This window comes from Scleropages formosus, chromosome 25 (assembly GCF_900964775.1).
Source record: "Scleropages formosus chromosome 25, fSclFor1.1, whole genome shotgun sequence".
Lineage (NCBI taxonomy): Eukaryota > Metazoa > Chordata > Actinopteri > Osteoglossiformes > Osteoglossidae > Scleropages > Scleropages formosus.
In genome coordinates this window covers 17,884,349-17,911,295 of record NC_041830.1, presented here as the reverse complement: position 1 = coordinate 17,911,295, position 26,947 = coordinate 17,884,349, and the positions used below count along the sequence as shown (strand labels likewise).

Here is a 26,947-nt window from a genome sequence, read left to right as displayed (position 1 = left end):
ATACAGTATGTTAAAAGCACTTTCCCAACGCAGAGACACAAACACACCGCCGCTCCGGGATCCGCTCCGTGTTTTGCGACCAGCCTCGAACCCGGATTGACGGACAGCTCCTGTTTACAGCCGAAGGGGCCGGACACACACACACACACACACACAAACACACGCGCACAGAGAGAGAGTGAGAGACAGAGACACACACGCACACGCACACGCGCACACCCTCCGCTCGGCCCACTGGCCCCCCAACGGCCCGATCGCACGCGCTCCGCTCGATACTTTGTTGCGGTTCCGAGTCACGTTTGTTGCTCTTTGAAGTGCGATTCCGATTCGGCTCTTCGTTCCGCTCCATTATTGCTGCTTCTTTCTGTCCGCGACGGACCGGACAGGACAGGACCGGACCGGACCGGATCGGATCGGATCGGATCGGGTCGAACCGAACTGCGGCCGGCGGCGGAGCTGCGCTTGAACCGGCGGTTGTTTGTGTCCTTCATCGTCAGTCATCATCGGTGACCACCGGTCATCCTCTGTCTGTATTGGGGGCCTTTCCTGCTCTCTGGACCCTGTAGTGTATGTTTGTGTGTGTGTGTGTGTGTGCGCGCGCGCGAATGCGATCAACCCCCCAACAAACACACAGACAAACGGACTAATTCCATAAAGGATCTCAGCAGCAGCGAACGTACTTAGTAGAACTAGAAGGAAGAAGGAACGAACTAACCAACGAGCGGGAGGAGAGGAGAGGAGAGGAGAGGAGAGAGGGGAGGATCCTCTTCTCACGTGGCCCCGAGCCGAGGATGAGAGTGTGTGTTCTGCGATGATGCTGTGATCTGTGAACTGTGATGTGAGGACGACTGCGCTGCGGTTCCTCCTGACAGAGAAACAAAACAAACAAACAGAGACTGAGTGAGAAAAGTGGGGCTCCTGCTTTGTGGATTATTGCCCTCCTTCTGGAAGGTGAGCCTGGAAGTTGGACCAGTTTTGCAGAACACCGAGGGCCTCTGCTGGACCCTCTTGTGGGACCGTCCGCTGCTGGACCCTCCTGTGGGACCGTGCACCGCTGGACCCTCCTGTTGGACCTTCCACTGCTGGACCCTCCGTTGGACCCACTGCTGGATACGTGGCCGGATCCACCATCGGCGTTGCGAAGAGTGAGGGGAGCACAGGGGCAGGATGAGGCCGGAGACTCGGGCGGCTCTTCTGGTCACTCTGGTCATCGTGGTGACCGAGTGGGGGGGACACCCATGTGCGGAAAGTGAGTAACGGCAAAGAGATGATTGAGACCAGCGGTGAGGTGATGCTGGCGCTGCGGGGGGGTTCCGCTCGTCCGAATGACCGAGTGACCGCCGAGGGCCTTTCCCTGCAGCGACTAGTCGAGTGCTGCTAGACGCCACACTAGTGCTGCTGGGTAATAATAGAGGTTAACGTTCCGACGCCTCACGATGTCGCCTACTCGTTTCCCGAGAAGGTGCGAGAGGCCCTTTTTACCACATTTTACATCATAAAGGCACTGACACAACAGTGCATGGTGCCATCAGCTTGGGTAGGGTGCTTCACTAGTACCGGTAACTAGTAGCCCCATCGAGCTCACGCCGACCCGGCCGCGGCACCTCGTTCGTTTACAGCAGGACATCGTTCGCAGTTTGGGTCATTTTTTAAATTGCAAATAAGAAGATTGTGTGACCTGCCCCACACACACACACACACACACTCACACACACAGAGTAAAGATGTGAAGAGACAGGTTACAGCAAAGACTCGGCCGATAGGCAAGTTGACATCATCGAACCCGGGACTCCTGCATACTGAACACTACATGACATTTATTGTGCTCGTGTTTATGAGCATTTATCTGTCATTTGTGGAGGAATGAATTTTTTAAAACTATATTCTAAGAGTCTGTGTTGCCTGGTACGGTCGGTGTGTGTGTGTTAGTTTCCTGCTCGATCACAACTTGCACAGAAAAAAACTGTAAAAACATGCAGCTATGGCTCATCGCCAGCGAGCCCCGGGTTCGAGAGCAGTTCCTCTTCACGCTCATGATGCCCAGAGAACCTTGTTTTTATTGTTGTTGTGTTTGGTTGCGATCTTTGACCTGCGAGTAGCGCTCCCCCCAACCCCCCACCCCTGCTGGTATTTTCCCACAATGCCTTGCTTGTGGAATGTAAGCTCCAGCGGAATGTGCTCCCCACCCTGCGGGCGCTGCAGTCAGGAGTGCGGTTCACACACCTCCCTGCGCAGCTACTGCCTGCTTCCCCTGGAGGTGCCCCCTGTGGGAGGTTATTGTCATCGTCAGGACACAGCCGCCTTCTCTCTTTCCAGAGTGTGTGTCCTGTGAAGTATGTGTGTGTGTGTGTGTGTCGCCGGCGTCGGCTCTGATGGAGTGAACGCTCAAGTTTGAACGGTGCTGATCCAACACGGCTCTCAGTGCTGAACTCGCTGTGCAGGACGCTCCTTCTTCTGGAAGTTTCTGCGCAGAAGAGGACAGCTGAGGGTCTCCTGATGTCCATGTGACAAGAAGTGATCTGTTCAGAGTTCAGGGTGGAAAGATGTTGTTACTGAAACGACCAAAACCGTTGGCTTAAATCTACCAGTGTAGCAGAACTGATCTTTCCATCATTTCCCAGCCATTCAATGAGCTACACTCTCTCTCTCACACACACACACACACACACACACACATACACTCACACACACACTCCGACTGGTGCACGCTGACGGTCGCTGTGGTCCGCCTAAGCTGTGTGGTTCCACCTGCTCTGCTTGTGTCCCAGTGAGAGCAGCGTGTTCCTCAGAGGTAATCAACTGGGGGACAGAACTTTGTTGCCATGACGACCTCATCGTTTGCATCGTCCACAAGTGGGCTGCTTTCCTCACTGACACTTAGAGAGTGAATTCCACGGTCCAGTGAGACACATGTTCCGTCCCGCTCAGACGCTGCTGTCCGGGGGAGTCCGACTGCTCCTTCAGCTGCTCTCTATACAGAGAAGGTTGAGTTTGTCGAACCCTCGTCCTGTGTCCTAGCGCTGTGTACTAGTGCTTCTTCGGGGGTTACTGTGTGTGCTACCTGGGTGTGTGTGTGTGTGTGTGTGTGTGTGTGTGTATGTGGCCTGTGCCACGGTCACTGACCGCAACGGAAAAACACAGGATGGAAATGCTGGTTCTGCTCGTGTGACTCGGACTCCCAGCAGCAGGTCCCCTCGATCCCGCGTCGCTGCGGCGCTCTGTGTCTCACATTTCTCTTCTACAGCGGCGTCAGCGGAGGGCCTCGCTCCCACGGCAGCTGCTTTCGCCCACAAACTGAGCCGCTTCCAGTCGGGCCCCATACAAGGGGATGTGGCCACGCCCCCTCAGCTGGGGGGCCCCTCGGAGAGTCCCGTAACCACGCTGATGTCACCCCCGAGGTGCCACAGGAATGGTGTCACTGGGTCACGGGGGCTGTCGTTCGAACCGCGTCCGAGCTCCCGTGCCTTATGGGACGCTGCTGCCGTAGCGCACCTGCAACGGCTGTGACTCGGGGCTGAGGGGACGGTCGGGAGGCGGGGGGTTTTGGGGTCAAGACCTGCCGGACCGCTCCCCCTGCCGGAGCTGATTTAGGCTCCTGCGCAGAGAATGTCTCGTATACGTGTCTCACGTCTCCCACTTGGAGGCGCTGTGTGCGCTTATGATGGACGAGCGGGGGTCACGCCGGGGGGTCGTGTCCCTGCTGCAAATCTCCGTTATAATAAATACGCATGTCCAGCGTGTCCAGCATGTCCTCGTGTTAGTGTGATCCTGCCCCCCACAGCAGGCAAGTCGCAAGTGAGTTCAGCATCTTGTTGTTTTCGCATCCGTCTGTGGGGTGGTGGGGGGGCACGCTGAAAAAAGACCCTTCTCATGTGAACTCATCGCTGTGGCACCTGGGGCCGGGTGTCCCGTTTCCTCTCCGCACGGTGAGGACATTCCCCCCATCTTCTCCAGGGGGCTGCGGGGGTCCGGAAACATCGCTGCAGGGCAATGTTTCAAACCCCCGACAAAATGCCAGTGAAGAAAAGGGGATCGACCCCAGAACGACCTTTGACCTGTGTTCATGAGACAGGTCAGCCTCCATCAGGTCCTCAGCGAGGGGGAGTCGGTCCAGGGCGTCCAGCAGGGGGCGCGCTCCTTAAGGGCGCGGTCCTGGTCTCGCCGTTGGACGTTCGTTCCTGCGTTCGTTACTCGTGCTCAACAAGCTCCTGTCCAGCGCCGGGTCGTGATGGACGTCCACGGTCTGCTGAAGGAGCGCTGGGTGTGAGACGGGGTGCGGACAGATGGGCACCTGTGTCTTCCACTGTACAGATACACGGACACTGTGCTCCAAGTAGCAGAGCGTGCGTGCGTGTGAGAGAGAGGGAAAGACACACTAGATGATGTTAATTTCATCGCTGGACTGCGGCTGTTCGCTCTACTCACGCTTATGTGTTCCTGTTATAAAAGCTCTGATTGCCACACAGGTTTGAAACACACTTCTACTGTAGTTGCCTTGAACAAATTACTTACCCTGAATTGGTAGAGTAAAAACTACACAGCTGTCAACATGGGTAAATTGCTGCAAGCATGTGATTTACTGTACATTTACCGTAATCAGTGGTTCTGAGTGGCTGAGACTCACTGTGGTAAGAAGTAGGAGGTACGTAGTTGGTTTTGTCACGTAACTGACTGTGTGTGACTGAGGGACAGGAACTGGGTTCGAGAGACCAGCTGTGTCTGTCTGTCCTATTCTTTTATTAAAGAATAAAATGGAAGAAAAAGGATGTAACTGGCAAAAATGCTGTTGTGCTGAATAAGAAGCCTGTTGTGTGAGTAAATGGTGCAAGATTTTCTAAGCTCCATAAGCGGCTGTAGTGGTTTCTCGTTGTTCGGAAAGCCAGCGTATAAGGGACGAGTGTGCTCCAAGAAGTACCGCGGCGTTACCTCGGGTAACCGGTACTGAGCACGCACCGCGTCGACGAGTGCGTGACACTGACCCCCCCCCCCCCACCTCTCGTTCGACCCAGTCTGCCAGAGCAAGAACATCCGCAACAACGCGACCAACCTGCGGACGCTAGAGAACTGCACGGTGATCGAGGGCCACTTGAAGATCCTGCTGATGTTCAAGACGAAGCCGGAGGACTTCCGAGGCCTCAGCTTCCCCCGCCTCACCGTGGTCACGGACTACCTGCTGCTCTTCCGCGTCTACGGCCTGGAGAGCCTGCGGCAGCTCTTCCCGAACCTCACCGTGATCCGCGGCAACAACCTCTTCTTCAACTACGCCTTGGTCATCTTCGAGATGCTGCAGCTGAAGGACGTCGGGTTGCCGAGCCTCATGAACATCACGCGAGGCGCCGTGCGCATCGAGAAGAACCCGGACCTCTGCTACCTGTCCACTTTGGACTGGTCCAAGATCCTGGACAACGTGGAGGACAACTACATCGTGGCCAACAAGAACGAGCGGGAGTGCGGCGACGTTTGCCCCGGGGCGGTGCGGGAGCCCAGCTGCCCCCAGACCATGATTAACGGTCGCTTCGGCGAGCGCTGCTGGACGCAGGACGACTGCCAGAGAAGTAAGACGCCTCATTTTTGTTCTTAATTATGTGCCATTGCCATGGGATGGGGAGGAGCTAGTGTGTGTGCGTGTGCGTGTGCGTGTGCGTGTGCGCGTGTTTGTGTGTCCCTGAGTCCCAGAACTGCCACCCATTTGTGCTAAAATGTCACCAAAACCTATTACGTGGACGCCGGTGCATCGGTCCTTTACGTGAATCGTCGTAGCGTGACATGACAGCACAGATCAGTGAAAAGGGTGCAAATGAATTTACACTCACCGAACAAGCTGACATGGTCTCGTACAGCACCCGGACGTGGACTGGACATGGGTTCAATTCCCGCTCGGTGTGAGTGCAGTTTGTATGCTCTCTCTGCGTTCTCGTGGGTTGTCCTTGGGCGCTCTGGTTTCCTCCCAGTGTTCAAAGACACACTTCTGGTGTATTGGTCACTCTAAATGGCTTGTACTCTGTGTGTGTGTGTGTGTGTGTGTGTGTTGCGCTGCTCTGCTCTGCTCTGCAGGTACATGAATGACTGCAGGCAGTGTGCTGCAGTGTACCTAACACTGTAAGTCACCTTGGATGAGACCGGGGCCAGATAAATAGCAGTTAATGATCACTGTACGTCACTGCGGTGAAAAGTGTCCCATTAAATGTCTCGGGCCCCTCGGCTGTTGGGAGGCGCGCGAAACACAAATTCGGTCCTTGTGAACGCCACGTAACGCCTCATAACGCCAAGTAGGTTCATAAAATGAAGCTTGAGATAAAGCTGAAAGTGTGTGTCTGGGAGGACAACGGTTTGTTTCTCTTATTGCTGCCATTATATAGTTAATTAATATTATTAATATTACGGTAATTGTTACAGTCCACATGCTGTCGCCGATTGATATCACGTTCACCATTTAATTACCGTGTTCTTTGTCAGGCATCCGGCTGCCCAATAACACCACTGCCGCATATCGTACGCACATCATACACACATTCGTGTGTGTGTGTGTGTGTGTGTCTCTTTATGGCCTGTACTGTACAGGGACGTTCACTGAGACTTTTAGCTGGACAGTGTCCAAGTGTTGCGCAAGTTAAATTTGTTGTTTACAGAGTTTGAGAGTTTTGCCTCCTTTTACCTTCAGTGATCCTCTGAGAGTACACAATTACTGATGATTACTGTAAATAATTACTCACAGTTTATGCCACATTCACTTCCGCGTGGACCCGGCGGGGGCTGCGGCGATGACGCCGGAGCAGGAGGGCCCGCTTTGCTCCGGGTTCCTCGCGTGGGTTGGTGGCAGTGAGCCTTGAGCCAACGCTCTTATGAATGAACGAGTCCGCTTTGGTTCTGCGCGCACACGCACGCACGCACACACACACACACGCCACTATGGAGATGAGCAGCGAGCCGAGTCCTCCGCTTTCTGTGGGTTGTTCTTCCTTAGCGAGAGAAGTGCTCTTTTCAAGAATGGGCTCGCAGCTGTGTCTACCTTCCATCTCAGCAGGGGCGGAGTGCGGAGCCCAACTTGTTCGCTCACTTACATTCATCAGTAAGAGACCCCATTGCCCTCCCTGGTGCCCGGGGACCTGTAAAATACGCCTCTTTCACACAGTCCATTCTTACCGACTCGTTTACGTGACACGTCTTTACGCGACCGCTTTTCCCGTCGCGCCGCACATAACTGCCCACTTTCTGTTCTCGTTATTGGCATGTGGGGTAAAAATAAAAGAACGGAATCCATCCCCGTTCAGTACAATTTAAGAAACTTGTTATGGCAGGTTTAATGAAATACAAAATAATTGTAATGAAAGTGTCACTTTGTGGTGGGGGTGCGGTGGCGCAGTGGGTTGGACCACGGTCCTGCTCTCCGCTGGGTCTGGGGTCCGAGTCCCGCTTGGGGTGCCTTGCGGCGGACTGGCGTCCCGTCCCGGGTGTGTCCCCTCCCCCTCCGGCCTTACGCCCTGTGTTGCCGGGTAGGCTCCGGTTCCCCGCGACCCCATATGGGACAAGCGGTTCGGAAAGTGTGTGTGTGTGTGTGTGTGTGTGTGTGTGTGTGTGTGTGTCACTTTGTGTTAAATGATGTATAGGTGAGAAGTGTCTTGGTCCCGAAGAGTTCCTGTGTCACGTTTGCTCTCCGACCCCTTTGACTCTGTGCGGTGGCCAGTAGATGTTTATGGACAGTCTCTTTAGAAACACGCTACAGCAGCCCTCTTCTCCTTCGTTATTTCTCTTTGCGACTGCGTAGGCGTCTCATTTCCCAAGTTTCCTCCGGAGGAAATCTTTTGTCCCCCGGGCACATGGACCACAAAAGTGGCCTCTCCTGCACGGAAGGGCTTGGGGTCCGAGCGGGGACAGAGCGGAGGCTCCCCAGCTCTGTATTTCTGGGTTACCGAAGAGTTGAGATAACCCTCCGTTTGGCCCTGATCACTTTAAAATCTTATATTTTGAAACTGTTATTTACACCTCCTTAGGTCATGGATTAGATGCTTTAATAAAAAGGGTCTTTTAGCTTACGCTTACAGACGCTTGCTGTTATGTACAGCTTGGGACTTACTGAAGCAACACAGGTTCGTTCACTGAGCTGCTCGCAGGGCAGAGCCGAGTGTGGTTAGAAACTGCAAGCTTTGGTTTGCTGGCCCATTTTTCCCAACCTCAGTCCGGTGCACTTTTCTGCGGGCGAATGCATTAAGTGCTGAAAGTTCCTGCTCTTCGGCACGTACCGGTTCGGCACGCCGCCCTTCGGCCTGAACGAGGCTCCCACGCCGGACTCCGCTCCAAATCTCCGCAGCCAAAGCGAGACAGACGGCTGACGCCCGGGCTGCGGAAGGTGAGCACAGGAAGGCTCGGTGAATGGAACTGGTGACGGATGTTTACTGCAAGTGAGCCGTACGGGGAACGAGGGCCCCGGTATTTACAGTAAACTGCGACCCAAATGACGGGTCTCTAGCGGCAGCCAGTCTGAAGAAGCAGTGCTGGTGAACCGGGGCCTCTTTCCAAACACTCCAAGTGGAGGCTTCCTCAAAGTGCATATTTGTTTTATTTTTTGTGTTGCTCTCCAAGAAAGACTTTACTGCTCTGATTTAGGAGCGCTCTCTTCCCCAGCCTACACAGCCGTCTTTATGCCCAAAGGGTGACCCGCATTCCTGTTATTGTGCCTCTGAAAATGTCTCCTTCGTGTCGTTGCTTCCCCGCTGTGTAAACCTAACACACAAGCGAAACCACTAATGGCCTTGCCAACCGCAACCGGAGTGGTCAGGGAAGGCCGTGGATCTGGAGGTCTCCTCCGAGAGTTGGAAGAGCCTTGAATCCGGAGCGGCGCTGGCCTTCGCATATTTTGCTCTAAACACTGAAGATCGAGACCTGTTGTCGAATGGCACGTAGTTGAGATTTCGTACATGATGCATCGTGAATGAACGTCTGCATTCGCACGACGGCACTGTGTCGCGTCGCAGTCCTGTGGAGGATATGGGATCATCATCGTACTCTGTGTTTTGATCAGCGCTAAGAGATCGCCGCCACGTTTTACACCTCGGCTGAAAGGTGAACCTGCCGAAACTCGGCTCACCGGAAGCTGTGGACCGGCCGCGCTTTGCGCTCTGTTGACGGCGAGCAGAAAAGCACCGGCTGTACCGCAAGCGCTCTCGATGGCTGCCGGGTTCTGCGTATCCTGGCAACCGAGGCACAGTGGAAGGTCGGCGAAATGGATTTCGGATGCAAAGTCTTTATCTGTCCTGCACTTTGGATGCGGGAGAAGCGGTTCTCTTCATTTGTGGTGATCCGCACCGATAAATACCACGCACGACCTGGATTTAGTGAGCTCTGCACCACTGAGGTCCAGTTGCGTGGACCAGGTGCAGCTGGGTGGTCTCTCAGTCGGGATTCAATGACACGTATCGTTTGTGCTGGTGTCCAGTACTCAAAAGCCCCCCCAACGCCCCCTCCCCCATTTGAAACGGTGTAAAATGCGACCGTGTCCCTTGATTATTCCGACACGTCTGTTTCAGCTCGCGCTGTTAGGTCTTCGGAGGTCATTCCCGAAATGCCGGTGTCGTGCTGCCTGCTTTGAGATGTGAAGTGGAGCAGTATCGAGAGCTGCTCGCTCCAGTGATCTCTGAGGTCGACGTGCGTAATTGGCCGTGTTCCCCGCGGTCCGGTCTCTTCAGGCGCTTAAAGGCCTGTCGCCGACCTCAGTGTGCCGTGGCGGCACTCTTTTTTTTGGAAGCAGTGGCCCTCGCAGACCCCTGTGAACTCCACCTTTGTGGCACAGGTACAGTCATTACGTGGTGCCTGGAGCTCTTTTCCTTCCCCGCCTCCATGTGGGTATTAATAACTCATGTTTGTGTCCCTGTTGCTGTGCGACGCAGGGGGTGAGGCTCCCCGGGTGCCGCTGTGCTAGCGGTCGGTTCCCACCCCGTGCTCGGCTCACCGCCGCACCGGCGGCCCATCGCTCGCTGCGATCCGTGGCTCCTGGCTGCCCGAGGAAATGCTGGCGCCGACGGGGACTTGGCGCCGTACGGCAGCCGCTTCGGAGAGCTGACGGAACGTTCTTCCTGATTGTTTCCTGCCATTGTGGGGCCGCTTCCTGCCGGACGGTTATAAATGCCCCCGAGGGGCTCGGCGGCCCGACTCAGAGTGTGAGAGCTTTGCAGCGGGATCCCGGAGCCGTTGGGTCTCTAAAGGTTATCCCGTGGCAAGAGCGACGCTGCAAAGGGAACCGTCCCTCGCATTTGCTGATGTTTTTCGTTTTGTCCGCATGTTTCATTTGTGCCTGGAAGCTCCGTACAAAGTGTCCGCTGGAGAAATTGTTTGCCGTGATGCAACCGCCTCCACGTTATTACTTGATTCGTAAAAAAGTGATGGAAACATCTCCAAAAAGTCGAGTCCCTTAGAGGTCTTACAATACTTTATTAGTAATCCAATTAAAAGAGGTTTTTCACTGGAAGGGGTGATGGAATAATGGAATATTTAATCTTATTAAGAGATCAAAGGCTCGGATGGAGCTTTTAAAGTGCTCATTTTTAACAGCTTCACGAGGGCCCTTAATTTTTGTTTGTGGCTCACTAATTACTTTTTTAATCATCTTTCATTTTTCCAGTTTTGGCGGGGAGATGTCGAATGGTGCAGGTGGAATGTGGCAGGAAGCGCAGTAACCCCCCCCAGTAGGCCCAGTGTGGAAGCCTCCTTGTGTGAGACTTCTTCATGAAAGCAGTTTGTTTTGTATGCATCCAGTGTCACTCCCACTATTTACCGTCCTCACCTGTTCCCTGTCCAACTTAAAGGCGGAAGTGGTTACACGTGGACAGGGAATTCTGGGAGAATCGCTTTCCGGTGTACCGGTTTCCTTCTAATGTGGCTGAGATCAGGTCTGTACCCGTCCAGGATCCTCCAACATCTCCTGGCCACGACACAGCAGGATACCCCAGAAGCTCCGCCTATCCGAGGGGTGCGTCGGAAGGGGAGGGGGGTCACGCTAAGGTTTCGGACGATGAGATCTCACCATTAAGACGAGTCGATAACATCAGGAAGTGCTGCCCAGGGACTACCGCTGGACGAGTGCCTGAACCCGCCCAGGTGTGCAGAGGCTGCGCTCAAGTTCTGCCAGATGGTGGGAGCTTCTTTGGGAATCTCCTCCCCCCGCGACCCCTGCGCAGGCTGCCCGTGCGCGGCTCGGCCCTGGAATCCCAGGCGCGTGAGGAATTTCCAAGCCTGGACGTTCGTCCCCTGCGTGTTCGCTGCGCTCGCTGTGTTCTCAGCCTAAGCTGCTCTTGATGAGTTTTTGCTTCCTGCTCAGGAAGGAGGAGAACGTGTTCCCTGCTGCCCTATAAAATGCTGAAGCGTGTTGTTGTGAGGGCATCCAAAGGCCTCGCGGACCCCGTCGTAGCCGGCCCTTCGAGCTCCGCTCTCTCCGCAGTCCCCTGTATCCCGCTGGCACCTTAAGGGGAAACAGGTGGGCTTCTCTATGAACCACGTGAGCCTTCATGTCGCTCCTCTCTGCTCACACCCCCGTTGGGCTCGAGCCCCAGTGCAGCTCGGAAAGAGAAGCCTAGCCTGGTGATCACACGTTCGCTTCAGTGGGGATTCACTGAACCGCGTGTTGACACGTGAGCGACGGGAGCTCGAACCGTAACCCCGAGTGAGTCCCGCCGTCCCCCGGAACCTGTCTCCGCAGGGGGGCCTCCCGGCACCCTTTTGGGGAGCGCCGGCCAGGCCCCGAGGAACCGACGGGACGGGACCGCTGACACCGTGCCGTCGATTGCTGGGGGGACCCTGGACGGCCGCGGCCCCCCGGACTGTGCTCTGCGCCGCGTTTGCGGGAAACCGATGCCAACGCGGCGCACGCCGTGACCTCCCCCGGGATGCAGACAAACATTTTTATTTCGCACAGGAAGGGATGTTCGCTACCGGGCGTGTGATTAAGGGCGATCACGCAGGCGTCCGGGGCAAAGTGAGCCGCCGTGCCGTTGCCTTGTTTTTGAAGCATTAGTTGCGTTTCGGTGGTTTGCCTCATAATGAGCTTGTTTACAGGACTCGTGTCGTGGGCCTCGGGAGACGGAAGGCGGCTTCAGGTCCCCGTGACCAGCGACGGCGACTCTGCTGAGTCGTGAGGGCTGCTGAGGACACGTATACCTGGCTGGAGAAGCGCTTTTCAAAAGTAACCGGAGGGAAGAGGCACCTCTCGGGCTTCAGCAGCCTGGAGGACGGACACTGGGGTCTTTCAGCAGGAGAAGGCTGGACGTCCGCCACGGGAGTCCGTGGCGCTCAGGTGTGGCTCACCACGCACGTTTTCTACCCGGAAGCCACGTGGACCAGGGATTCGGGCATCGCGCGTCCTTGCGCTCTGCGGCGTGGCTCCTCCTGGGACGGGGCGCTGCTCTGTCCAGCGCTGCTCTGTCCAGCACTGCCCTGTCCGGTGACCCCTCCGGTCAGCGCGTCCATGTCGAAGAGGGGCCGCAGCAAGAGGCGGCAGAGGCGGCATCCCGGGTCGTCCGTGTGCTCCGCGGCTTCTCCTCTCCCCCCTTTTTCCAGGACTAATAATTTATGCGCCGGCGACTGAACGCGGCGCTCGTCATGAGCTCGGAATTTTAATGACTAACCAGAGTTGCACCGCATTCCGTGCAGCATTTGGACGTCTTCTGTGATCGTAACGCACAGAAAAGGAGCACGTAACTGGGCCGCACTTTTCCAACAAAGAGTAGAGATGCGCAGAGTCCCCCGGAGCGCTGCGGGCCTGGGGTTCGAACACCCGTGCCACAGTGGGGCTGCCCACGTGCCCAGCATTCAGCCCGCAGGAGGAGACCCCCAGGTTGGTCATGAGCCTCAGCCTAAAGCTCCCTCGCGGCGGACGTGTTGTGCGATCCATCAAGAGTCTGCGCACCAGGGGGGCCTGGCGATCCTCCTGAGTTCCTGTCCCGTCATGTGATGATCACGTGAGCCGAAGGCTGGGCTCGGGGAGGGAACTCTTTCCGTGCCACGGTGGCGCCGCCGCGCCCGGCAAGACTCACGGGATGCAATCCTTTCTCCATGTTACCTCACCCCGACAGGCCTCTGACACCTCATGTGTCCATCTGGTTTACCAGCCCACCCTCCCCCACCAGCCTTCCCCTGCTGCCAGCATCACTGGGCTTCCTGGCCGCCCTCCCAGGGGGCGCTGTAACAGCGCGGCTGCGATCAGCGCTGCTGTGCGTGACCGTGATGGGCAGCGTTGTGTCCCATGTGCCCCGTTGGCTCTTGTGGAAATGGGGTTTTAACCTTCAGTCAGCTTCTTGTTGTTGTTGTGGGCGGAGACTCTAAGCCTGTAAGCCAATCGCATGCTGCCGCTGTGGCCGAGGTGACGTCTCGCTTTGCCCGTGTTGCCCAATACGTGTCCGTATGCTCAGGGTGACTCCGGGAGTGTTTTGGGAGGGTGCTGGGTGGGGCCTGTGTGCTCAGGTGACGAGATGGTCCCCCGTTTGTCGCCGTGCTGTAGGTCATCTGTCGCATGGCGCTGTTAACGTTGAGGTGAGAGCAGCTCTGCGGGCTCTGCTGAGTCCCCTGCAGGAGCCTCAGTCACACGTGCTAGAGGGATGAGCATTGGAGCTCTGCTCTTAGCACTTTATTGTAGGGTATCGGGCCAGAAGGGCAGGTGGGAGTGCCTGGGCTGTGGGGCTCGTGGAGGGGGCAGTCGACAGCAAAGCATCCATTAGTGGTTTCCACCGTCAGCTGTGGTCTGTTACTCTGTAACTACACACCAGTTTCATGGAAAACACGCAGGAAAGTAGTAAATGAAGAAAGAATCATAAGATAGAAAAGGCACACAGTGCCATTGTTCACAGTGAAACCGCCTGGAGGATGTGCTCAGGGGCCCCGATCAACAGCACGATGACCACGATGACCGCAGTGACCACCTGTACCGGGGCCGGATGCCCTCGCACCGTCCGGGGACTCCGTTTGTCCTTCCTGGGCTGCTTTGCAAATTTGGAAAGTCGATGAAAGAGCAAGAATGAGAGAGAATGAAAGTGGATGTAAGTGTTGTGGGCGGGGTCACCGGTATGGGCGGAGTCATCGATGTGGGCGGAGTTACTCCAGCTGCCCTCTCCCAGTTCTCAGGATTTGTCTTGAGAAATATATGTACAGTAGATACACAGCTAGTCTGTCTTTCCGGTGAGCAGAAATTCACTAAGGCTCGCCGTGTGGGCGTTGCCGTCCTCGCTCGTTTCAGCATCGCCCTCTTCAACAGGACATTGCAAATGTTTCTTTGCAGAAGTTACCCTGAATTTACTACATTTACAGTTGCACTGTCTGCTAAAGTCTGAAATTTCCTGAAATATTTAGTGAACTTCCGCCTTTCTCTGCTTCTTTGTAGGTGAAAGTGTTAGTGTCGACACAGACTGTATGAATGGAAAAATAAATGGTCAAAATACAGAAACGGGAGAATAAATGTGTATATGAATAGAATTGTTACGTTTGTCTTATTATTATTCACTTATTTCTTTTTCATTCAATTACATAATTTGTGTCGTGAGTGAAAGGAGACGGTGAGGTCCGGTGGTCGAGGAAACGCACCCACGTGAGGTGTCCACCCCACCCATAAGGGGATTGGACCACAAAGCACCTGTTGATCGTTCATTCATTTAGCGGACACTTTTCCGCAAAGCGATTTACACCGTTAAGGTGCTTCCTGTTATTTACCCATTCATACAGCGTGGTAATTTTACTGGGGCAATTCGGGGAAAGTACCTTGCTCAAGGGTACTGCCGCCAGAGGTGGGGATCGAACCTGTGACCTCCTGGAGCAAAAGCAACAGCTCTTACCACTTGTTGTGGACCTTTCTCTGGTGCTGAGGGGGGGTCGGGGAGGTCGGGGGGGTGGCGGCTGCCACTCTGCTGCACCCCCCTCTGGAGGCGACTCGCGTCGGCTGATATGCGAAGAACACGAGACGGGCCACTCAGCCCGCATGTGTCACATGCGCTGACCTCCCGTGCGTGTGTGCACGCGCATGAGGACTGTTTCCAGTCTGCCACTCTGCTCTTACTGACCTCGCCACCACCTTTTTTATAATTATTTATTGTGTTTGTTTAGTCGTCGCCAGTAACTACGGCGGACACGCGCTCCTGCGGGGGGTCACGGGAGGCGGGACGCTGGACACGGGCCCTGCCGGACGGTCCCCTCTGCCTGCGTGGTGCCTCTGGCCGCTTGAGTCGGTCGGCTAAAAGCGAAAGTGACCCCCCCCCCCCCCCCCCGAGTGTGTGTGTCCCAAACCCGACTCAACAGCCGATCCACGGGGGTCCGACTCCACCTGCTCCAAACGGCCCCCGTGGGTCTCCTGCTGTGTCAACAGTCCTTGGTTCTGAAAAAGGGTCCAGAGATCATCGGTCGAGCTTGATCTCTCAATCACTCGCGCACACACACGCACCTCTTCATCTGTGAATCTGTGCCCTGGTTTGTCTTTTCGCAGTTTGTGTCCCTTTGCATGTGGATGTTCCGGCACGAAACCTGTACCCCGGTACTTCTGGCAACGGGAACAGAGGTTCACCAGAGGCACAGCAAAGCTCCGTGTGCGATACGTGTGCAGTCTGTTCTCAAGGTGCCGCTGGGCCTTGGTACACATGGAAAAACTATTGAGAGGTATTGATTATTACAGAGAGATGCAGGAAGCGATGCTCCCCCCCCCCCCCCCCCCCCAGCACTACAGTGGCTCATCTGTAATGACAGCCAATCAATGTGAGGTCAAGTAAGGTACACAGAGCACACCACATTCATGAGGGATAGGGCTAGCTGGGTGTGTGTGTGTGTGTGCGTGCGTGCGTGCGTGCGAACGCTGAGGTCATTATCTCATAAAAGCAGTCATGGAGCACGGCGGCATGTGCGATAAGCCGGACAAGAGTGAATGAACGCAACAGCGGTATAGATGCCAGTTAAACGTGGTCCCGGGTTCGGTAGGGGGCGGTGATGCAGCCCATGTCCCGCTGCTCCGCTCCATGTTTGTCGGCAGCTTTCCGCTCGGAGCCAAAGTTTCTTTTGCTCCTTTGCTCGCTGCTCTCGTGTTCTCTTCACCCTGAGCACCTTGACCGGGCGTCTCCTTCATGGGATGTGAACCAGCAACCTTCTGGTCACAGGGGCATCAGCTGCTGCTCGAGGGGCCCTGTGCGTGGCGCTTCCAGGCCGACCCTGCTCTCCGCAAAGGGTTAACGCCGGGCGTCTCTGTCTGGTCGAGGTGAAGGGGCGGCCCTCTGATGGCTGCCTCTTCCATCGCAGCAGCCCATTGGCCGCCTGGGAGGGCGGATCTAGGTTCGCGTGGAAACGCGGCGTGGATCCGCCCAGCGGATCGGGAGCTCGGGAACAGGAACACGCAGCACTTGGTGATGGGCGGGGCTCGCAGCCGTGCCCACCTCGGTCGTCTTGTTGGAAGCGGTGGACGGGGCGTAGTTCTTGCATACAGATGAGTAATTAAACTCCCCGCTTCGAACCCTCAGCCCTTTTGAGACGGGCAGCGCAGGGGGAAAGGGCCCCTGGTGTTTGCTCCCGCTGGGGCGGCTTCGGTGTCCCTCTGCCAGGCCTTTCAGACGCTAATGAGGCCAAGGAGCCCTGTCACTGCGCTGGGGGAGGGACAGGCGTTCGTGTGTGTGTGTGCGTGTGTGTGTGTGTGGTTTGTCTGCCTTAGTCTTCACTCCCTCCCTCCAGTATTCCTCCTTTAATTTCCTTGCTGAGTGTTACTTGTACATGAGGTTTGCTCTATAAAAGTGTTGTGGTGCGCATGCACGCACACACATGCACACACACACACACACACGCACACACACACACGCACACACACACACACACACACACACACACACACACACACACATGCATGCACGCACATACACACGGCGTGTGCCCTACTTAGTGACTCCAGACTCCAGCCTTTGTCATTGTTTTCCTTCTGCAAAGATGTTCACCTCCGTAACTGAGCCGCGTGTACAGGTGATATTTAAATTTGTTGCCTGTCATCAGTCACTCCTCATGAGGGCGCCGCTGCCTCTTGTAGGGCTCCTGGAGCCAAACGCTGGTCCACCAGAGCGGCTTCCTCAACCGTCACCACTGGTGTCCATGCAGGTTACCCGCCTTTCTCTTCCTGGGGTGTTCCATTCACTCAGGAATAGTGGACAGATCTCCGGGTAAAAACATCAGATTTTCTGACAAGGAGCAGGGTTACAGTGATATTCAGGTACCGGGGGCAGGGTTACAGTGCGAGGGGCTCCTCCGGATCTGCTTTACCACACTTATGTCTGACACCAGGTGATAAACCACAGCGGAGCTCTGGGGACTGTGCTCGTGGTCCTGAGGAGTGTGTGTGTGTGTGTGTGTGTGTGTCCATCCATCCCATGAACTCACCTACCAAGCCCTGTGAACAACTGACCTGTTCGTATGAATCAGCCATTGTTTTCATCGCTCCTATAATATTTACCGTGCTCATGAATTTTCAATGCTCCCCCTACCCCCCATGTCGCCCCCCCCCCCCCCCCCCCGAAGTGTGTCCTCCGGCCTGTAAGCACAGGGCGTGTTCCCGCGACGGCCGCTGCTGCCACGACCTCTGTCTGGGCGGCTGCCGGCAGCCCCACTCGGCCCGGCACTGCGTGGCGTGTCGCGGCCTGGAGCATGAGGGCGTGTGCGTGGAGCGCTGCCCCCCCGGGTTCCTGACGTTCCGCGGGTGGCGCTGCGTCACCGTTGCCTTCTGCCAGGAGCTGCACCACCAGTGTAAGCGGAGCAAAGACGGAGACTGTCACGAGTACGTCATTCATGACGGCGCCTGCGTGCCCGAGTGCCCCTCCGGCTACTCCATCATCAACTCCACCACGTGAGTTACCCCCCGATACCCCGGCTTTACCATGTCAGTGGGACAGTAAATATGCGCTGCGGTGAGCAGTGCCCCCCTACTGCAACAGGAGACACTGTAGGTGTAGGAAAGGGTTGTGTTTCCAGACAGGAAGTAAATAGGAGAACGTTGTCTATATGGCAACGTTCTTCTCTCATTGGGGACTGATCTGGAACTGGTGTGTGTGTGTGTGTGTGTGTGTGTGTGTCACATCCTGGTCACCTGGCTTCACGTAGTATGTGGCTGTGTCACAGGTTTAGCTGAAGGTTAAAATAGGTGTGGTGGACCTCCTGGATACCAGCATCCAGCTCGTCCTCATTATCCTGTTGACTTGAATCTCACCAAAATCCGGTATTGTTTTGCCCCGCCCTGCCCCTCCCCACCCCACCCCACCTCGGGGCTCACCTGCAGGCTGAGCTGTATGCCGTGTGCAGGGCTGTGCCCCAAGGTGTGCGTCGGTGAGAACATCGTCGACTCGGTGACGGCTGCTCAGGCTCTGCGTGGCTGCACCGTACTCAACGGCAGCCTGATAATCAACATCCGCGGTGGCAGTAAGTGCACCGGACTGGTGTGTCTGCGTCTGTGTGTGTGCGGCACACGAGCCACACAGTCTTCAACACAGGTGCCAAGGGACTGCGGATGGCAGCTCTGGTAGCCCTGCCCCCTCGTGCCGCTCCAAACAGCATAGCCTTGACGGGCATGTTCTCTAAGTTCTTGGAGTCCACCCGAGTCCTCTGGACGGACGACCCGAGGACAGGAGCTGCTGACACGTCTGCAGTAGAGTTTTCCTACCCCGCCAGTGGTGAGATGAAGAGCGCAGAACTGTCCTTGACCAGGTAGTGACATCCCTTCTCTCCACAGACAACATCGCAGCAGAACTGGAGGCGAACCTGGGCCAGCTGGAGGAGATCACCGGTTTCCTCATGGTTCGGCGCTCCTACGCCTTGGTGTCCCTCTCGTTCCTGCGCAAGCTCAGGGTCATCCGGGGGGAGGAGCAGGAGGTCGGGTAAGCAGGCCCACCCAGATGCCCACCCAGATGCCCACCCCTCGAGAAGGAGCGGTGCTCCAGGGGGGCTCCTCCCCTAGGCCACGTTTCTTCCAGCTTCTGCTCTCTGTCTGTTCAGGAACTACTCTTTCTATGCGTTGGACAACCAGAACCTGAGGCAGCTGTGGGACTGGTCTAAGCACAACCTGACCATCCTGCAGGGTCGCATGTTCTTCCATTACAACTCCAAGCTGTGCATGTCGGAGATCCGGAAGATGGAGGAGGTGACGGGCACACGGGGCCGCCAGGCCAAGAACGACATTGCGCTGAAGACCAACGGAGACCAGGCCTCCTGTAGGGATCCGCTGGGCTCCTCCTTGGGTTCTCCTGGGGCTTCACCTGTGCTTCAGCTGTTCCAGAAGCTCGGCTCTGGATGCTGTCTTAAGGCAGCAAAAGTTTTCTGACTCTGATTCTGCACCTCTCCTTCCCAGGTGAGAACCAGGTTCTGAAGTTTACCCAGGTCCGCACCATGTCTGACAAGGTCCTCATCAAATGGCAGCCCTTCTGGCCACTCGACTTCCGAGACCTGCTGGGATTTATGGTGCTCTACAAGGAGGCGTAAGTGTCCTGTCGTGGGAGCTGGGCCAGGAGTCTGGTGGTGGGACCGGTTAGGTTAGGGTTAGGTTCTCCCTCTTCTGGTTTTGTGTTCGCCCCAGAAAATGTCCTCGTTCCCCAGGCCATACCGGAACGTCACTGAATTTGACGGGCAGGACGCGTGCGGGTCCAACAGTTGGGTGATTGCAGATGTGGACCCGCCCCCTCGAGCCAGCGACAGCAAGGAGCAGCAGGAGCCGGGTTACCTGATCCACCCGCTCAAGCCCTGGACGCAGTACGCCATCTTCGTCAAAACGCTGCTCTCCGCCTCTGATGACCATCAAGTGAACGGCGCCAAGAGCGAGATCATCTACGTGCGGACCAACGCCACCAGTGAGTCCGTGGGCACGGTCAGACCGGGGCTCTGGGGAATCACATACACACCTCCACCCTTCACACAGGAGCGGAAAGGGCCCCCGATTGGTCCCAAAGGTTCCAACCGCGGTACAGTTACGCCTTGCCCATTACGGGGTGGTCCGGTACTGGTATTGGCCTCCGATTGCGTAGTACAGGCTGCGAATGACACACGGGTCTTGAGGGAAACGTGAGGAATGGAGCTTTGGCAGGAAGGCATGTTGTTGAAGGGCAGCATCGTCACATGGACGACGGTCACGGCAGGCTGCTTGCATTCCACGCCTGTGGAGGCTCTAGTTAACCGGGGTGCGGTTCTCCTCCCATGCTGGCCGGTCTGACTCAGGATCTGCAGGCTCGGGATCTGCAGCTCTGTGGCGCTCGTTCCTGCCAGCTGGAGGAGGAGAAGTGCTCGGGACTGAGGGCCCCCTTTGGGCTTTGGAGACGTTTTTCAGGTAGATGAGTAAAGGTACTTGCTTGTGGTCCCACCACCACAGAGCCTTCGGTACCCTTGGACCCCATCTCCTCGTCCAATTCCTCCTCCCAAATCATCCTGAAGTGGAAGCCGCCCACTGACCCCAACGGCAACATCACACACTACCGGGTCTTCTACCAGCAGCAGCATGAGGCCAGCGACCTCTACAAGTTTGACTACTGCCAGAAAGGTGAGTTTGCTGGAAGAAACCCTGACCCTGAGCACCTGAAGTCTCTGAATGAGGCGGAAGATATCAGGACAGCTGGAAACATGACTTGTATAAATTTTTAGCTACAGTCGGTAGGCGGTCCAGGTGTTTGATGATTCCCTGTGGTTCTGAGATGTTTGTCTGCAGGTCTGAGTGTGTGTGTGTGTGTGTGTGTGTGTGTGTGTGGTGCCAGGGATGAAGCTGCCCTCACGGGCACCGACCCACGTGGACAGCGAGGAGGCCCAAAGGTGGAACCAGACGGAAGAGCAAGGCCAGGCCGGACGCTGCTGCGCGTGCCCCAAAACCGACAAGGAGCTGAAGAAGGAGGCGGAGGAGTCCGAGTACCGCAAGACCTTTGAGAATTACCTGCACAACGAGGTGTTTGTGATCAGGTAGGGAGCCACCGGAGCCTTGTTCACAGCACACCTGCCTCACGGTAAACCAATGGCCCGCTGGCTCCACTCACTGCTCTTTCGGAGACGTCACGCTGCCACGCTCCGCTTTGCCGGGTCCCTAGCGGCTCCGCCTCCAAGTGGCTCGGCATTTGAATAAGCTTCCTCACGCTCGAGGGCCCCGTTGTCCTGACAACAGAAGGATTTACTGACTTAGAGCTCCCTGCCTGACGCCCAGGTGCTTTGTGGACCGAATCGGCAACAAAAGCCGACCTGTGTCACCCCAGAGGCTCTAGGGCTCCCGCTGGCGGCGACAAGCGGCGCACCGTTTCCATGGAAACGTCAGCAGAATCCGGTGCTTATTTTCACTGTAGCTTTTATCTGAATGTTTTCCAAGCAGCGATACTCTGCCCGTTTACAGCCGTTCTGCAGCGAGCTCCGCGAACTCGGTGCTGCACGGTGAGGAAGCCGTGAGCCCTGATGTAGGTCTTGGCTACCGGTCTCATTGTGGAACCCCCTCTTCCCCGAAGGTCCTCCAGACAGCGGCGGTCTGTAGGCCGGGTGGCCAATACGACTTCGTCCCCTGCCATGCGAGACGCCTCCATCCCTGCACTCCCAGACGAGGAGCCCAGCAAGGTGGTCCTGTCTGTCTACGGCAAAGAGTCGACTGTCATTTCGAACCTGCGGCACTTCACCAGCTACCAGATCGAGATCCAGGCCTGCAACCACCCCATGGACCCAGCACGCTGCAGCATGACCGCCTACGTCAGCGCCCGCACCATGCCCGAGGGTACCCGACGCACCCGCTGGGGAAGCGGGGTGGGGGGGCTGCATCAAATCACGTGGATGGCAGAGCGTCTCGACATGACAGAAACGGCAGCTTCGGAATCGTGGGAAGGAATGTTGGGATGTCAGTAGCTTTGGTTGGCTGCTCCTAACCCTTGAGCTCAAGTGGTTTATTAAGTGTCTCCTCTCTATTTCCCCCCCACAGAAAAGGCTGATGACATAGTGGCTCCCATCACCTTTGAGGTCCTGGATTACCATGTGCACATCCGCTGGCAGGAGCCCAGGGCCCCCAACGGCATGATCATCCTCTACGAGGTTATGTACAAGAGACAGGGCGACTCGGAGGTGAGACATGCATGCGCGCAGAGACACACACCCCTACACACACACAAAACCTCTCAGACGATTACACTCCCATGCACACTATCCATGACTGTTGCCTCCAGGAGCTGCACCACTGTGTATCCAGGCTGAGCTACACGGTTGACGGAGGCTGCAAGCTGAGAGTGGTGCATCCTGGGAACTACACGGTTAAGATTCGGGCCACCTCCCTGGCAGGGAACGGCTCCTGGACGGAACCGAGGCACTTTGTTGTCCAGAACCCGCGTAAGGACTCGTGTTCCAGCAAACTGCTTCCCTTGGCAGGACTGAGGCTCGTTTCCCGTATAGCCATAGAGACGTGTCCTGTGAGTGACGCCTCCTGGTGGTCACCTGATGTTTGACCTGATGCTCCGACCCAACAGCACTTGCAGTGCTTTAGGCTTCTAACACGGTTCCAATGGTCCAACAGGAGACCACTTCAGCGTACTCAAGGTGGTCATCGGTCCTGTCATCTGCGTTGTCCTGCTGCTGGTCGTGGCCACTGTGGGCTTCCTCATGTTCAAGAAGAAGTGAGTACTGGAGAGGCACCGGGCCAGGGTTCGGAGCCCCTTGTCCCCAGATTGCGAGGCGCCGGCATTCACGTTTACTCTTTTCTCCAAAGCGACTTGTGCTGGTTTATAGAGCTGGGTGATTTTTACCATATCAGTCCAAGGTCAGTACCCTGGTCAAAGGTACTACAGCTGGAGGGAGGATTGTCCCTCGGGAGCTCCGAGGCCAAAGGTCGAGGCCTTAGCCACTAAGCCACCTGTTGTCGGCTCTTCGGAATACGGTCCCATCTCGCAGTGTCCATGACTGATTGCTCTTGTCTTGTCCCTCCCGCAGACAAACCGAGGGCCCCACGGGGCCCCTTTACGCGTCGTCCAACCCAGAGTACCTCAGCGCCAACGATGGTAAGGAAACCCCCGTGCTCCGATGCGGTTGTCATGGCAGATGCGCTCGCTGCAGGCGGCTCTCGTGGTGGACGCCAGGTGACCTGTCTCGACCCGTGTGCTCCTGGACTGCAGTGTACGTGCCGGACGAGTGGGAGGTGCCACGCGACAAGATCGTCCTGCTGCGGGAACTTGGCCAGGGCTCCTTCGGGATGGTGTACGAGGGCGTCGCCCGGGACATCGTCAAGGGGGAGTCAGAGACGCGGGTGGCCGTGAAGACGGTGAACGAGTCGGCGAGCCTTCGCGAGCGCATCGAGTTCCTCAACGAGGCCTCCGTCATGAAAGCCTTCAGCTGCCACCACGTGGTGAGGAGCCCGGAGGGGGGGAGGGGTCGGACACCCCCTGCAGTGCGTATGGTATTCTTGACACCGTGCTCCCGGCCTGTTCGCGAACACCGTGTTTAACGTGCCACACTATGGCCGGGGTGTGTGCCGACTGACCAGGCTACCTGTGCAGGTGCGGCTGCTGGGGGTGGTCTCCAAAGGGCAGCCCACGCTGGTGGTGATGGAGCTCATGACTCACGGGGATCTGAAGAGCTACCTGCGCAGCCTGCGGCCCGATGCCGAGGTATTTGCGCCCGGGCGCATACGCCGAGTAGCGTACTCGCGGTCCGGTGAAACACGGTAAGCTAACAAGGCGTCCCTCTCGCCTGGACAGAATAACCCCGGACGCCCCCCGCCCACACTCAGGGAGATGATCCAGATGGCTGCAGAGATTGCGGATGGCATGGCTTACCTCAACGCAAAGAAGTTTGTTCACAGGGATCTGGCTGCGCGCAACTGCATGGTGGCCGAAGATTTCACCGTGAAAATCGGAGGTACGGTCGGCGATGGCGCCGTGAAAGGCTGCGCTGCGGTGCCCAGGAGGTGGCGTACGGTCAGTCCGCTCTAACCGCTTCTTTCTCTCGGCCTCGCCGTGGCCCCTGTGCATTGTGGGTCGGTGGGGACAGACTTTGGCATGACCAGGGACATCTACGAGACGGACTACTACAGGAAGGGCGGCAAGGGTCTGCTTCCTGTGAGGTGGATGGCGCCGGAGTCCCTGAAGGACGGCGTGTTCACCGCACACTCGGACTGCTGGTGAGCTCCCCCACCCCCACCCCATCCCGCTCTGTCCTCCTCATTTTGTTGCTCAAGCTGTGGACAGTTGTGTAAATGGATTGAGCTGTGTGTGTGTGTGTGTGTGTGTGTGTGTGTGCATGTGCTCATTCACATTGGCCATGACTTTGTCCCCAAAAGACACCCATCAGCAGGGAATCTGCGATTAGTGTGTTGTAGCTTAAAGAGCTCTTCCCGGCGGCGGGGGGGTGTCGTTCCAGGTCCTTCGGCGTCGTCCTCTGGGAGATCAGCACGCTGGCCGAGCAGCCGTACCAGGGCCTGTCCAACGAGCAGGTCCTCAAGTTTGTCATGGACGGCGGCTTCTTGGAGCGACCCGACAACTGCCCAGATCGACTGTGAGTTCCTCGCAACACACTCGCGCACACACACGGTGCCTAAGGACACGTTGCCGGAGCTATACCGCCCCCTAGTGCTCGCTTTGGTAACGCGTCTCCAGCCGGAGCCTTTCCCGTCACTGTGTCCCCTCTATGCTGCGAGGTGTGACTCTGCCCCCCACCCCGTCTCTCCTCCACCCTTGTTCGCTCCTCCAGACACAACCTGATGCAGATGTGCTGGCAGTACAACCCGAAGCTGCGGCCAACTTTTCAGGAGGTCATCGAGATGATGAAGGAGGAGCTGCACCCCAGTTTCCAGGAAGTCTCCTTCTTCCACAGCGAGGAGAACAAGGCGCCTGAGAGCGAGGACTTTGACCTGGACCTGGAGAACATGGAGAGCATCCCGCTGGACCCGTCCTCCTACTCCCAGCGCGAGGGCAGCCTGGGGGGGGACAGCGGACCCTCTCTGAGCCTGCGGGGCAACTACGAGGAGCACGTGCCCTACACGCACATGAACGGGGGCAAGAAGAACGGGCGCATCTTGTCGTTGCCCCGATCGAGTCCTTCTTAGCGGCGTCCTTCTCTTCTCCGCCTCTTTCCTTCACCGTTCAGAGGCTCCGCACAGCTGAGCGCAGGACGTTTTTCCCGGTTTGTCCTTCGTGTCTCAGCGGTCGCGGCCGAGGACACGAGTCTCTTTCGGTGTTTAAAAAGCATCGCCATCCCGCTCGCACCCCCACCCCGCCCCCTCTGTTTTAACTGTTGCCAATTTTCCAGGACGGGTTCGTGGGGTCACCTGTGACACTGCCCCTCCGCCCCTCCGCCGGACAGATGGTCCCCCGCACTGTCGTGCGCCGTCTCCTGCTGCGCCACCTGCGCGTCGTGCCCTTTCGCCTTTTACCGTGTTGCCCGCGTAGCGAGGAGCAGAGCGGTGGGCAGCGTGGGGCGCCGCGCTCGGAGTCGGGACAAATGCGGCGCGTCGAATCGCCGAGGAGCCTTCGCTGGTCTCGCTCTCCCTCTTCAGCAGTATTCCGGAGCTCTTGCTGGACGTTACATTTAATTTATTTACCTTTTCATTTGTTCATGTTGTTCTCACATGAGATGATAATATTTAAAGTGTTGCAAAGAAATTCGACAACCGAGTTCCACCGCTGACCAACAGCTGCTGCTCTCACTTGTTTCAGTGGCTAAAGATCATCCACAATATTGATGTTTTCTATGTAGGAGGTGTGTTTGTCACTTTCGTCAGTGGGATGTTTGTTCGTTTCTCTCTTCCTGACCTTTGGGTCTTTGTCAATGCGACGCGGGAGTCGCGCCGCTGGACCTGCGTAAGCGCCGCGTTCCTGGAGGCGTGGAATGACTCTTCTCTCCACCTCCCGCTTCACGCGTTTTCCCAGGACAGCCGCACCCAATGTGGGACGCGGGACGCGGGGACTCGTTACGTGCTGTACGGGCGGCCGTTTAAAAAGGACATTTTCAGCGAACGGCGCGTCGCACTCTGTTACCAACAAGGGACGGTCTTCATTAAAGCCTTTCTCTCTCCTTGAGCCTCGCGCCGTGTCTGCTCCTCCCCAGCGGGGGCCAGGCTCGCCGTCCATCGGGCGGGTCTCGTACCCTCATTTACTTGCTCGTCCAGCCCGTCGCCCGGAGAGCGAGGGGAGTCGCAGAAGCTGCGTCCCGTGCGTGTGCAGCCGCTCTCTGGACACACCTTGACCGAAGGTGCGAAAGAAGGGCTCTGATCTGATCTCCCGCTCGGTCACAGCAGGACAGCGAGAGGAAGCTGGGCCTCTGTGGGCCGGGAAAGGGCGAGCGAGGACGTCCTCTTCTCTTCGCTGGCCTCTTTACCTTCATGTTTAGGCAAACAGGCCAGCGAAATGCTTCTGAAATATTGTCACTGATCTCACCCTTTTCTCCAAAGCGACTGACACTGTTAACACACACTTGTTTACCCCTGTATACAGTTGGGTCATTTTTACTGCACCAACGGAGGGTAAGTACCTTGCTCAAGGGCACTACGGCTGGATGTGGGATTTGAACCTACGGCCCCTGGATCCGAAGGCAGCGGCTCTGACCGCTAGAGCTCCAGCAGTCCCTCGTAACAGCAGTTACAGCTGGCAGATACTTTCAGGGACGGGACAGTATAAGGAGCCGGTCGAAAATGAGAATTACCAAGAAGGTCGCCATAGTTACCAGCGACAACAAGTGGCAGTAAGGGAAGGGAGGGGATGGAGGGGATGGAGGGGATCGGAGGGGTGTCTGCTCTTCCAGTGGAGCATGGTCTCCTCAACTGGCCCCTCCTGGCTGACACGTTACGCAGAAGGGTCGCGACCTTAGTAACACACTGCGAGTGTCACTATTATTTACAGCACTTTCCTGCTTTGCTTTCTTTTAATGTGTGGTGCGGCCCTCCGCTCCCAGGACATGGGTTCGAATCTCCCGTCCTACTGTGGCACCCAGCAACGGGACACTGTGGTGCTGTACTACCTTGGTACTGAGACCCTTC

At 56.7% G+C, this 26,947-nt stretch overlaps 1 protein-coding gene across 1 annotated transcript; it reads left to right on the top strand.

Moving 5' to 3' along the window:
- Window positions 1-166: 166 nt before the first annotated feature.
- LOC108921393 (insulin receptor-like) lies at window positions 167-25,974 on the top strand. Its single transcript, XM_029249275.1, has 21 exons — window positions 167-1,249; window positions 5,010-5,555; window positions 17,512-17,836; window positions 18,266-18,405; window positions 18,716-18,860; window positions 18,979-19,193; window positions 19,331-19,457; window positions 19,576-19,826; window positions 20,342-20,509; window positions 20,721-20,919; window positions 21,450-21,709; window positions 21,911-22,050; window positions 22,152-22,311; window positions 22,496-22,595; window positions 22,909-22,976; window positions 23,091-23,320; window positions 23,472-23,582; window positions 23,673-23,832; window positions 23,965-24,094; window positions 24,334-24,468; window positions 24,664-25,974. Exons 1-21 carry the CDS (start codon window positions 1,168-1,170, stop codon window positions 25,016-25,018), a joined length of 4,047 nt encoding a protein of 1,348 aa, XP_029105108.1. The 5' UTR covers window positions 167-1,167; the 3' UTR covers window positions 25,019-25,974.
- The last annotated feature ends 973 nt before the right edge of the window (window positions 25,975-26,947 follow it).